This window comes from Charadrius vociferus, unplaced genomic scaffold, assembly GCF_000708025.1.
Source record: "Charadrius vociferus isolate BGI_N301 unplaced genomic scaffold, ASM70802v2 scaffold248, whole genome shotgun sequence".
NCBI classification, from domain to species: Eukaryota; Metazoa; Chordata; class Aves; order Charadriiformes; family Charadriidae; genus Charadrius; species Charadrius vociferus.
In genome coordinates this window covers 1,625,699-1,639,444 of record NW_009649851.1, presented here as the reverse complement: position 1 = coordinate 1,639,444, position 13,746 = coordinate 1,625,699, and the positions used below count along the sequence as shown (strand labels likewise).

Here is a 13,746-nt window from a genome sequence, read left to right as displayed (position 1 = left end):
GGGGAGTGATTTTTCTTTTCACAGCGCTGAGGAAGGCAGAGAGGCAGAGATTTGAATGAGTGCCAGATATACTTTCATTAATATTACCATACTTTTGTTGCAGCTGTGGCTTTTTTTTTTTTTTAAGACTTGAAATTAAAAATGTTTTCAATTAAATACTCTCAGAGTAATTTTCGTGGCAACTTCCAATTTAGAGATTTAGATTAACCATGTGTAAAAAGGCAAAATTACTTTCTTACTTTCTTTTTTGACATTTGGCAGCACATCTAGATGTAATGGTTGTGTGGTGTGTTTAACAGACTTCTGATGACAAGTCATAGCTCTGGATTGTTAAATTTGACGTGTCATTCTGCTCTTTTACCATGAATGATGAGAGAGAGTTTTCTGATGACTGTCAAGCTGTCGACTTTATAAGATCACATCAGTTAACCATTCATTTAAAAAGATATATACATTTGCGTGTTCATCAAAACAGTGTCTCACCATCCCTGTTTTCCCCTGACCTTGAAATGAGGAGGTATTAGTTTATTTTTTGAAGATAGCGAAGAATGTTCTGTGCACAAGACTATTAATACTGAGAGATCAGGCAGCGCTCCAAGTATCATGTGGGCAAAATACTTAACTTCCAATAAGTGTATATTCTGAAATCTCCCTTTCAGCCGCAGTCTCTTCACCTTCATCCTTTTGATTTATCAGCAGTCCTTACTGCGCTAGTACATTTCCAAACCAAACAGACTAACCCAGCAGCAGCAGCAATCGGAGAGCAGCGGGTAAGTAGCAAGTGGTTTAGAGGTCTTTTTGTGGTTCTTGGTACTGAAAGATTTGAGAAGGAAGTTTAGAGGCAATTGCTTAAAATTGCTTGGAAAACTCCCTTCTCTTTGCTTTAAAGTTCCACTTAAAGTGTATTTACTTTCGGTTACTACTTCACAACTCGCTGTTATTTTCTGTCCTTGACAATCTTTGTGTCTGGGAGCAGCGGGGGCCAGGAGGTGAGGGTGACCCCAGCACGAGCAATGCCCTCACAGATGGAGCACCATCCCACAGGCTTCGAACACGCCGGGCAGAGCCATCTGTGGCTAACGGGATCCTCAGCGGTCCCAGACGTGGGAAGGGATGAACCGGGGCCAGGGCCCTCTGGGGGTGCCAGTCAGGGCGGAGAGGAGACGGGGCCAGGAGACAGGGGCTGCAGCGTACGCACGAGGGGTCCGTCGAGCAGATGAGCCACCTACAGCGTAGCGCTGGGGTCCTCCCAGGAGACACAGCCGGGAAGCAGCACGTCTACGGCACAGCCCAGGCTGAGCTGAACTAGAGCCGTGGGCAGGAGGCGGGTGGAAGCCCCCAGGGAGGCTCATCAGGGCAATTAAAGCCTACTCGTACCCTCAGGGCCCTGATACACAAAATAATTATGTAATTTCTTACTGTCCTTAATCTTCGTGGCATAGGCTTTTCGTGGATAATTTTAGCTTTCCCTATTAGTTGTCTGCTTTCCCAAAGAGTCTAATTCATTGCTACTAACTCTCCGTTTCACATGCTCCCTTTTCTTTCCCCCTCCCCAGGGTCGGACAGCAGATATGTGGGGGTTAAGAAGAATCTTTTGTTTAATTCCTTCCTTTGTACTTTCTGAGGAAATCTCCTTATAGCAATGAGCTTTTAATAATGTCCTTAAGCAGCACCACATTCTCCTGTACGCTTGTTTCTTTTTTCTCAGCCCATTCATGTTGAGTTTCATTCCTGAGTATTTCCACCTTTGTAAAATTAGCCTGGTCAACACATTAGTGGTGCAAGGAGCCATGGGCAATTTATGGGAATCTGGAATCTGACTGTAAATTACTAGGTGCAAGGGTAATGCCTTTGATTATAAGCATTTTGAAGCAGAAATCAAATCTTTGCATATGATTAAATAGTACCTATTATACCAGAGTCCTTGCCCTAATTCAGGCCCTTGTATTGAATTTTATTGTCTATATAAAGCTAATAAAAGTATTTCATTGCATTGTAAAATATAGTGGGTTTGCCCATCTCCGGAATATTTCTGATAGAATCCAGTATCTTTTAGATGATTGTAGAAATGCTAGACCAGTTCAGAATCCAAGTTGATTAAATAAAGTAATAATGAACGACAGCCCAAATAAGCAGCAAGATTCACTAAGGCTACAAATTTACGAAGTAAAATAGCAAGCCATTCTTGAAGTGAAACACAAGAGCATCTCAGGCAACAGTAAGAAAAGGACAACCAATTTGCGCTGATTTGTGAAGGTACACCCTGACTGAACTGCAGTTTATCTTTCTGTGCATGGTATTTGTTCTGGATTTCACTTCTACTGTTGAGAGGACATTGGTAAATGGAATGAATATTTGCCTTTACACAGTTGAGCCAATGATTTGCTCACATACCTCATTGTCTGGTTCAGCCTCTCTCCTTACGGTGTTTTCCAGACTGCACAATTTGTTAACGTATACGTTTAATTTTTTTTTTCTTTTTGTGATTTTTCACTCACTTCTTTCTTTGCATAATGTACTGATCAAGACTAATTTTTTTAGCGCATGGTATTTTTATGTGGTAGAGATTAGTAAGTTGTGATTCAGAGATTTTTTTGTTGTTGTTTCTTCGTCTAAGATCATGAGTGTGCAAGCACTCGTATCAAGAAAAATGGTCATGCAAATGGAAAAAAAAAACCACCCTGTATTTTCATTGCATGCTACTTTGAAACTAATTTCCTGTGTGAACTTCTCATCGTGAAGGCTAGATGGAAAAACATGCTTTTCACTGTCATTCACTCATATAACTATGTACGGGTAACTGTCTTTCAATGTTTGTTTTCAATTCTGTGTTGTCTGCGTCACAGATTATTCACTTAGAGATTGCATCCTTTTGTTTGATTGTGCATTGTAGCTTTATCCCTGTAACATACAGTGTTGTCCAACGCAAAACTGGTTTATGGGAGAGGCTTCTTTTTCCCACTTTTTAGCAGTGAGGCCATTGGCGATGCACAGCAAAGCCAGGACACTTTCCTTCTCTGCTTTGATGCAAGTCCTTCTACACCCACTTTGTATTGTGTTAATAGACTATTTGTTTGTTGTTCCTCTATTCTTTTCATCTCAGATATTGAATTAATATCACAAACTCTGCTCTTTTCTGTCTCCCCAAAAGTAGTTTTTTCTAATAGTGTATTGAGGTTAGTAGTCAGTACTTGATTTAATGAACATGGATGTATAACACTAAAATTAAAATCATGTCATCGTTTTATTTGAAAGCTTGCCATTTATCTCAAAACCATTCTTGCAATTTCTAAGTCCTAATGAGAATGAATCCCTAGATCTGAGTCCAGTGTTATTTGCTGTTTGGAATTCTGTCTCACCACAACACATTCTCCTCTGGTTTTGTCTTGTCTAAATGCAAATTCTAGTACAAACAAATAATTATAATAGAAAAGGAAAATCTGGGTTTTTTTTTTAAGTGAAGATTTTAATAATTTGGGGTGGGGCATATGGAGTATTGGGCTAGATTTTAAAATGTAGTCTCCTATTGTTTAAGATAACTATCAATAGGGATTTTTAAAGTTGCCTAAATTTCTTTTTGTACTGAAATGAATGCATATTTGAGTGACAGTCTTTGAAACTCCATCCCTGTATAGCTGCATTTAAGGTTCTTAATTTATTTATCCTGTGGTACTGCCTATCATTCTTTTTAACTTTTTCACATCCAACTAAGGACATAATCATATTGTCATATCAGTGAATATTATCTAGGGAGGCCAGTTTATCTCGTTTTCCTCATTCAGGCTTTCTTGTGGGGAACTGCAAGTTGTTTTATGGGGCTATCTAGAGCTGTGGGGAGCGCAGATTAGAGTTTGCCTCAAGGTTCCCATCCTGATGAGAAGGGAAATTTGTGTCAGACTGTTACTTGGTGATCCAAAGATGTAGTAAAGGGTAGAGGGGAAGACACTTGATCCCCTGACGGAATGGTTGGGGATAAACACTGCCTCTACGAATTGCTTCATCTCCACGAAGACAGGCTAGGAGTGCTAGTTTGCTAAGTTCAAGGCTGCATGTGCTGATGACGGACTGCAGAGTGAGTACAGCAGGTATTAGAAATGGTCATTCTTACAGCTCTCCAGGGCAGGACAAAGCACTGGAAACAGAAAACAGAATTTTTCACGTTGCTCTACATCTAAATCTGTTGGACCCACTGAGCAAGGTGGGTCCACAGACCTCCCCCCGTACATCGGCAGGCTTCAGAAGACAGCCCATTGCCCACTCCTCTTCAGGATCCAGGTATTGACTGGCGCCGTTGATGGGAACCGCTGTGCTGCGTTCACTTCTCTCCCTACCGCACTGCAGTGGGCAGCACTTTTACACATGAGGTGTCTGGGGAGGTTGGCGCCTACGGGCAGGGGAGACCAGTGCTTACCCTTTGCTTAAATGCACATATGTCGCCGGGTCCCCTGGAACTCAGTGCTGTCCTGAACTGAATTTGTACAGTCAGTAGCAAAACTGCATAATTTCTTTGATACCTGCAGTCACAAGAGAAAACATTAGTGAGTGGATGAGCCTCAGCCGAGGTCCACTATTTGCCAAATAGTTAATAGCTGAGAATAAGATGGTTTTGTGGTGGAGATGGTATTTCAGGGGTAGATTTGGATTTATTTTAGAGGCAGTGCTTTAAATGTAATGGTAAAGCTCAGAAAAACGTCCTTTAGAAGCAGGAAATTCTGTGCCAATTCTTTTCGTGGACCCAGCTGCAGTATGGTTTAAACCACATTTATGGTTTAAATCTTATTTTGCAGTCTCCATCACTTATGCCTGAAAGTCCTGTTTACCATTGGCAGCAGTGATAGTGTATGCTCAAAATGGCTACTGGACCGAAATCTTATTCTCTGCCTTATAGAGTAAAGCAATGGAAATTTGTCATTTGGAGCTCCATCGCTGTACTTATAATGAGATGTCTCTTGCTGAAAGTTATGAGACAAAAGTAATTCAAAAAGCTTCAAGCTTTTGCTTGTTAGATCAAAGGAGGACTGACAAGATAGTGAAGATAAGTCTTTAACTTTTCAATTAACAGTGTCAGAATATTTCATCCTTTGCTGATTAATCGTTGCTTTGGACCAAGTAAATGATGCTTCATCTGAGTGAATGAATATGGCCATACTTAAAACGATTCAGAGAACTCTCTGGTCATTTAATATAGGACATTTGTAAAGCACTGAATTTAATTATAATGTGGACTATCATCTTTAAAACAATTAAAAGAACACACCCTAGTTTTTCAAGAGAGACTGAGCTACAAATATAGGATAGATTGCTGAGTTGACCAATCACACCTATTTCAAGACTGTGGAGTGGGGACTCTTTGGTTCCCTGCTTAGTCTGAGGCTGCCATACCTATGGAAATGGGACCCAGTGTACTTACTGCCTTTTATGTGCCATTTTCTGTGGCATCTTGTGCACTCACTCCTTTGGTTATGTCTTATTTACACTCAGCAAAGGGACTGCAGTCTTGTGATTAGTGTACGATAAAGGCAGGAATGAGGAGCTGGGCAATGACAAGCTGTTTCTTTGGGCTTTTAATCACTCCTCAACTAATTTAATGTATATTCTCTATAAAACTTGAACTCTTCCTCTGTATAGCGAGCAAAGGAGCATGTGTTTTTCGAGTGCCTCAGATGCTCACTGTGTTGTGAATGTAATGCCATTCCTAATAGATTGCTGTGCTGTGGAGGGTAGCTGTGGGTTTGTAAGCTACAGTCTATGCAGACAGGGCTAAATACGTTTCATCTTACTGCTCTGAGAATCTCCTTGGTGTTTCTGTTGCCATCCCTGCGCGTGAAGGATTTAGTGAACAGGAGAGTTGCCTCACAGCCCGGAAGCCTTGGGAGAACTTCTCCCTTCAAACAAAGATTACTGGCAGTCCATATGTCATTGAGCATCATTTGGTCTTCTGGAGCTTCATGAAGCTTGTCGAGATATTTTTAAAGTAATTTTATGGGCAACCAGTTCTTTCCAGTAAGGTTTCTTAGTGGACTTTTTTCATCCTTTTAAAGAAAGCACTTTAGTTTTGGGAAGAAGAAAGGGATGGTGGGAGGCCCCAAGTGCCAGGGTGATATTTCTCCAAGATAAACCACAGTCATGACGTGAATCCAGTGGGGCTCGGCAATTAACGGTGACCAGCAGCTGGCACCAAAATCTCTTAGTGCCCACCTACAGGTTGGGGTGTGATGTTTGGTGATTCTTTTATGTATTTCACAAAGGTAATTGCTTTTTTGCCTTGGTGAACTCAGTATTGTTTCACTTCAAGGCTTAGCCGGGCCAGAAGAAAGAGTTATTGAGTGTGTTGCTTTCCCAGATTAAAATATTGACCTCAAAGTGTGTAATGCTTTTAGAAAATGATAAAGCTTCTTTTTACTTTGGAAACAACTAGCATTGCGTGAATTATGCTGACATTCACAGTTTATGCCATGCATATTATGTGGAGACTTCTAAGGAATAAATAAATATGTTTATATTACAAAGTAGGAGGAGTTTTTTAATTTCAGCTTGCATATAGTTTCACCACACAACACATGGCTGTTCTACTCATACTGTGATATATACAATTGTGCAAGATGTGTTTTGAAAATAACCTTCTGATGATTTCTTGTTTACAGGGTTAGGATGTAGCTTTAAGCATATGCACTACAAAGTCTAAATAAAACTTTTCTGCCTTCATGCTGCCACTGTTGATGATCAGTCTGGCAGAGTTTTACTGTGAGGAAAAGTGCTTCCTACAATAGCTCAGCAACACATTCATATTCTGATGTCACTTTTGGCCTGGAAGTTAGAAGCTGACTTATTATTGGAAGGAGGAAAAAAGTTAGGAAATACATCCTAGCTAACCAAACACTTTCAGGTTTTTGCCGTAGCTTTGCAATTTCTGGTTTATTTTGCTCTCCTCTCTGCATGAATTGTCTGAAATACCGAACAAACTCTGCTATGTCTGCTTACTCTTTTATGCCTTCACAGAGTTCTCAATTCATTCCCTCTTCTCTCTCTCTCTTTGTTTCTCTCTTCTCTCTCTGTTTTTCTTTTTGGTGGGGTACCCTGAATCTCTCAAGCAGTGCAGGAGGCCGAACAGGAAGATGTAAAGGTGGTAGTGGATGCCCAAGCTCCGAAACCAACTAAAAAAACCAAGGCAGCAGCTGCGAGCTGTCAGACTGGCAGCACCAGAAAGGAGAAAAAAGGGAAGCACAAAGGTTAGCTGCATGCGGCTGAATGTCAGATGTTAAAGTGACTGCAAAATACTTCTTTTTCTTTTTTTTTAAATTTCTTTGAATTTCTGAAAATTGCCTAAAACCAATTTCTTGACATTTTATGAGATTGGAAAATGTGAATGACTTGGTCTTGTCTTGGCATGTACAACCTGGGAATGAAGGAGGGCTAAAATTTGTAAACTGAGTCTTTGCCGAAGGAGAGTGTTTGTTCAAATTGCAGAGGAGGAAAAAAAGTACCAATGGAAAGATGTTGGTGTTTTTCTGCAGCATTAAGGAAATGAGAACCATCTCACACCAGTGTGTTTTTTTTAGACTATCTGCATGTTATGTAATTTGGAGAAACAGCCTTAAACTGCAGTCGTTTCTGTCCAGACTCTTACTAAGGTTTAAACTATACAAATCAGAGGTTGAGTGGGCATTTTGAAAATCAATTCAACAAAACTGAGATAACATCCTCAAAGGGGTTATTCCAGTTGTTACTTCAGTGTTACTCTGTCCCACTTGGTCAACATATGGGAGTTGTTTGCATGAAAAATTTTCTACAGTGACTTTGGGTAAGATGATGACAAGAGGGTAGGTAGAAATGACATTCCCGTTATTAGATTTACTATTAGAGTTACATCGACTAGATGGAAGAAGTAACACGAGCCACTTTAAGGGTATTCAAATTTTGTATATATATGCACACTCGCAGAAAGAGCGAGGTTTTTATACCGCATACAGTTTCTTTTTACTTGATGGCGAATGCCTAATGAAATTAAGAAATATCTTTCCAATAGTTTGCAGTTCTTGGATAAGGCCACTGTTACACTCTACTGCCTGGACTGTGCTGTATTCCTGTCTTGTGTATGGCCAACAGTCTCTCCATTATTGCTTAACTAAGAAAAGAGTGTATATCCTTGACAAGTCTATTTAAAGATAGCAATGACTAATAAGGGTAATTTATTGAGGTCAGAGTATTGGGGCTTATCTATAGGGATTTTGCAGGACTTGAGCCTACCTGATCAAAATCCTTTACACGTTGCAGCTTAATTCTTGAGATCTGAATCTACAGCATCTCTATGTCTGTAGTCCCTCTGGCTGCGAAGGGAGCCCTAGCTTAGATAGGCTTTAGAGTCTGGCCCTGAGGTAAAGGCTTTATTCATACATTTGAAAAAAAGATGGTGTGTGTCAGTACCTAGGCTTAAAATAATAAGTAAAAGTCAAAGGTAAAATTAACTGAATGTAAAAATTGTAGGTAAAATAGGTGAACAGAAAGTTAATGTTTCTCAGTTTAATGTAAAAAGTAATTCCACTCCAGCATAATAATATTGATGCCAGATTTTATTTTAAAGTACATCTTGCTGAAGAGTAAAAATTCTTTTACTAGTTTAAAAGAAAACCTTTCTTAGGCTGTAACTGACCATTGTGTGGGGTAATACACACACAATGTGCGTTATGTAAATCATGGTTGCTGTATAACTTTGAGGCTCTGTTTCATCTCATATAACGCCTGTTTTGCCTTTATGGGGTGTCTATGTACTGTGTTCAGAACTTAAGATATTGTGCCGGTGAGTTACAGTAGGTTTGATTTGACAAATTTGTATTGTATAACACCAACGTGTGTGTGTATACATTCACGTTTTCTACTCAGTTTTCTGAGGAGCTTTTGGCTAAAATATTCCGTGAACAAAATCCTAGCCGCAGACCCAGTGAGGTACATAGCAAGAAACAGTGATTCTTTGAGTGTGGTGTTTCCCAGGCTGTTCTGCAGACGCTGGTGATGTGTGCGCTGGGGCGGCGTTTGCTGAGTAGTCCTCTTCGAACCTACCTGCTGGACATAGGCAAGTTAGTCCATGAGCAGCGTGTGCGTACTGTGAAGCAGTTGCACAGTTTTCTTGTTATCTCACAGTGGGTAACACCTCGTATTTTTCTCATATGCCGATAATATTTTTATTCGTTTTCTGAAAAATTCCCCAAACAGGCAAATGTTGGTGTATTTTAATAGTAGCAAGTTGTGTAGGTAAAAGTAATGTCACTTTATGTAGACTGAGAAATTTTGTGTGCTGATACTGCTTCTCTATGTGTTGGAAACAAATACTGTTAGCTTTAGAAACCTCTGCTTCCGCTGCAATTCTTCTGGCTCATCCTACTCTGCCATGCGTGGGCTTCCCTGGCCTTCAGTGTTTGCCCATCGATTGCATCGTATGTATGTTTCCATAGAGTGGAGGTGTTACTCATCAATTATACTAAAGAAAACTTTGAGTACCTCCTCTGCTGAAGTTTATATTGATGATTAGTCACAAATCTCAAGTACCAAATATCCCTGCTGTCAGTTAAACTATGCGTAAAAAGCGCACACGTACACTTTCTCATCCAGCTCATCTGCTTCTTCTGCACACTGGTATTTAACTGTTTGTTCATGTATAATTTCACCCTTGGAATCCTATCTAAGGGTACCTTTGATATTGTTGTAAACTTGGAGTGTGCGCAGGGGATTATAATTGGCTTCCCAGTCTTGCATCCTTATTGAAGCTGCAAAATATTTTGTTACTGGATGAAAAAGTAAAACTGAACACAACTTTAAAATTCTAGAGGGATTTTGCTGATCAATCCACTACAGACATCACTAATTTGTGCTGCCTAGAGAACGTCCAAGTGGTAGCAGAACCCTGTCGTGGAACTTGTGTCAATTTTTCAGTTACTTCTAAGAGTAAATGTGAGTCTTAAGAAAATATTTTATTATAATATTGGATAGATTTGCTAATAACTTCAGATCTAACTCATGAAAATGGTTTAAATGCTTTTATACCATTTTGTGGCACAAGAGATTTTGTTGGAGAAAGTTCATTGGTAATTAGACCGAATGTTGGAAGTTTTCATCTTTCCTATTGCTTCAGGTTTTGTTTCCGCTCTGGCTACTCTGACGGTAACCTTTGTATATCCTGTAAACGAGCAGGATGGGTGCTGAGGGGTGAATGCACTTTACATGCTAAAATAGCTTTTAAAGGTTTCTGTTAGTATTTAGCTAGAGTGAGAATTACCTTTCTAAGCATAGCCCAGCTCTTTGTGCTTTAAGAAAAAAAGAACCTTTAGACCAGATCCTATGAATAATAAGCTAATTCAGAGCAAAAATCGTTGAATTATACATGAATAGCTCTTGAAGCTGTAGTGTAATGATTGTACTCCGGTCTTAGATGTGTAATGCTTTTTTAAGTGGCTTGAAGAATGATGAAACTATGATCAGAACAACGTGCTAAAGAGAAACGCGAGGGAAATATTAGGTTTAATGAGTTACGCTGACATAAGGCAAGAAAAGGGATGTGGCTAATTGCTCATGTAGAGCTGATTGTGCCTTTTCAGTTAGGGGTCAGCGCGTTTTGTAATTCTGTGATGGGTAGTCCAGTAACTAGCAGTTTTTTTTAAAATCTGTGATTATTACTGGTATTTCATTGTTAATGGCGGTATCCAGTATACACTGTGCCTATTTTTAAAAAGAAACGTCACTGTTGTGGAACAGAGCCCGCAAATGCAGTAAGTTGATGGCATTTTGTGGTAGCTTAGCTCATTAAACTGGTATTTCTGAAAGCTTTGGTCTCCCAGTTTATTGTTTGACGTAATACTCAGTATTGGAAAAAAACCCTCAAAACATAACAGATGAATATGTAAAATCGTTGTCTTTCCAGTGGAGATGGTGGATCAAATTCTGTTTTGATTTGTGATGCTAGTAAGGGGTGATTAAGGATATTAGTGAATCTGGTGCACAGTATTGCTAGATGAGTCAACAGAAAAATAATGCGAACAAGCGAAAATAGTTGCAGCAGGAACCTATGAAAAGTATGCATTCTGCGTAGTAGTACAAATACAAAACCAGAGCATCTTTAGATATTAATACCTTGATAATTCTTTAAAAATTGAGATTCCTGAAAGTAGTACAGGTATGTAGTGATGTGGGTTTTTTGTTTGGTTGGTTTTTTTCCCCCCAGTATAGGTTTGTGAAGAAATTAATAAATATACCAGATAAAGTGTTCTTTGGCTATGTGCAATGAATGAATGGGGCAAAAACAAATCAGGAAGATAAAATGTAACCTGTAAAAAAAAAAAAACCCAGAAAACCATGCGAAAACCAGGAGTTAATTCGAAGTGAAATCTGATATGAAAATTCAGGAATCATTCTGTGAAAAGTTGTTGTTTGTTTGTTTGATTTTGGTTTTGGTTTTGGTGTTTTTTTTCTTTCCCCAGCACTCTTGTACTTAGGGCAAGTAAGTACACTCTAGGAAAACCCTGCTCTGAACTGCACTGGTTCACTCACTGCCGTGAGCAATATAAATGAATACTTCTGTCACTGAAATCAGGAATCTGGGTGTGTTTAAGATGTTCAAATAAATTTTTCTCTTACGTTGTACGTTAAATGTATATAGCATTTTGGGTATTCCCTGCTCTCTCTCTGAGAGTCAGAAAGCAAACGAGCTGCTCTGACACACAGTGCTTTTTCTGCCAGGATGGCTATTTCACGTTTTGATTTGGTTTGCTTCTGCCATGTTTCTTTTCTCTCTTTCACGCCTGTCTGTCTGTTTTGATTTGTGCATCCTGTCCCATTTTTACATGTAACAAGCAACTGCGTTAACGCTGGCTGACTAAGAAAGCAGCACCATTTGTTGGATAAGAAGCATAACTTCTCACTGTAACACTTCCTTTCTGGCGGGGGGAGGGAAATTCATGTAGGGTAGATTTATCTCAGCTTCCCTGTGCGTTAAAGGGAAAGGGTAGCAGGAACAATAAGTGAGTTTTCACCAAGAAAGGTCCTGTTATTTCCAGATCTGACAACCCTTTCAGGCTGTGCTTTGGCAACACATGAACTTGATTGTGAAGAAGTCATTTTGGCCTCCTCAGGATAGAGATTTATGACAGTACAGTTTCTGCTACAGTTTTCTAGATTTCATCAAGGTGCACGTAGAGATGGGTGCTCAAGCGCTTTCTTTTAGTGACCTGATCTGGCGTTAGCAGTACGCCTCCTTCTGATGGAAGTTTGGGCTAAATCAGCTCCAGGGGTCCTTTCCTAAAAAAAAATTCTGTTTGCCGTGTTTCCCTATAAACAAATCCCTTTGTGATTTTGCAGTTGCTTGAACCCATATCAGTGGATGCTCAGCCCCTACAAGAACAGGCATATACTGGGAAATGGCTTGCAAAATATTGACAGCTACAATATACTTAAGGGTATTCAGTCCTAAAAAATAGAGCAAAAAATGCTTTTTCACCCCTGTAGACATTCTGCTTTTTCAGTAAATTCCTTTTGCGGGGGGGTGAGTTGGGTGATTTTTTTTATTATTTTTTTTTTAAAGCAATGGCATTCTACATTTCTAGAAGATGTAATTTCCTGATATTTCTATTCTAGCCATTTTATTAGAGCTTCCTAGGCAATCATTGTGAGAAATAACCTTTTTCACCTATTGATTTGTGCAATGCTACCTTCTTCTACCACTGTTCTGGAAGTAAGCGTTATTATACTCAGTGGTCACACTTCTTGATAAATGCAGATTTCAAAAAAAATAATCAATTGTTGTTTTGTCTTTTAAACTTAAAATGTTAGATCACTTGAGATAATAAAAGCAGAAATAGGGTTTGCTTTAAGCCAAGTTCTTTAAAGGATGGAAATTATATTTGCCCCGGTGCCAATCTAATAAGAGCAGATTTCTCTGAGGGTGGACTCCCTGTCTTTGACCTCGGAGCACGCCAGCCGGCCTTTGAAGGGTTATGCTGCCATCCCTAAGTTGGAGGAGGAGCTGCTCTGCCCTGTTCTTGAACAGCAATTACAACCACGCGAACGTGACTTCTGTGTCAGACCAGTGTCTTATCTAACCTGGTAGCTTGCCTTTGAAGGCACATTTTTTTTTAAAAAAAAAAAAAGGGGGGGGGGCGGGGGGGCAAAGATTTTTTAGGGTGCCTTCATTTGCTATCAGCATGTTTGTAGAGGAAGGGCATATTCGTTGCAGAACCCTTGTTGTGTGTAACAGAGGTCAGAAAATGTGGCTTGAGATTTTTTCTCTTCCGGAGACCTTCTGCCTGACCTCGGTCAACTCTTCAGATCTGATCTGCAACGGGCTCAAGCATATTCTTAAAACTTAGTCTGTGAGCAATATGCCTCGCTTCGTATGTTGAATTTGTGTCTTAAATGCTTTATAAAATGAGACCAAGAATTTTTTTATCCTGCAGTTCGTAAAGTTGGGACAGAAATACTTATTTTCTATGCTGTGTTCATTTCCTGGTGTGTACTCTCGTTTACCATTCAGTCACTGAGCTCAATTAGTTGTCTCTGATGTGCGATACTTTTCTTTTTAGTTTCTTAGTTTGCAAATGTCCTATGAAGAAATTCTTAATATATTATAACAGTTATTTTCAAATAATTTAAAAATCTGCATTTTCATGGTGTCCTAGGTGCAGTAAAGACTTTCTGTAAATAATCAGTTAATCGTTCTTTCCTGTACTTACAAGTTCATGTAAAAGAACGAAGAGGAAATAA

The 13,746-nt window shown here is 39.5% G+C and overlaps 1 protein-coding gene across 1 annotated transcript in view; it reads left to right on the top strand.

The window, feature by feature from the left end:
* Positions 1–13,746, top strand: part of TUB (tubby bipartite transcription factor) — a 151,761-nt gene that overhangs the window by 117,756 nt on the left and 20,259 nt on the right. Inside the window, exon 4 of the mRNA XM_009890958.1 lies at positions 7,095–7,229. Within this exon, the coding sequence (XP_009889260.1) occupies positions 7,095–7,229 (135 nt within the window). The remainder of the gene's footprint in view (positions 1–7,094; positions 7,230–13,746) is intronic.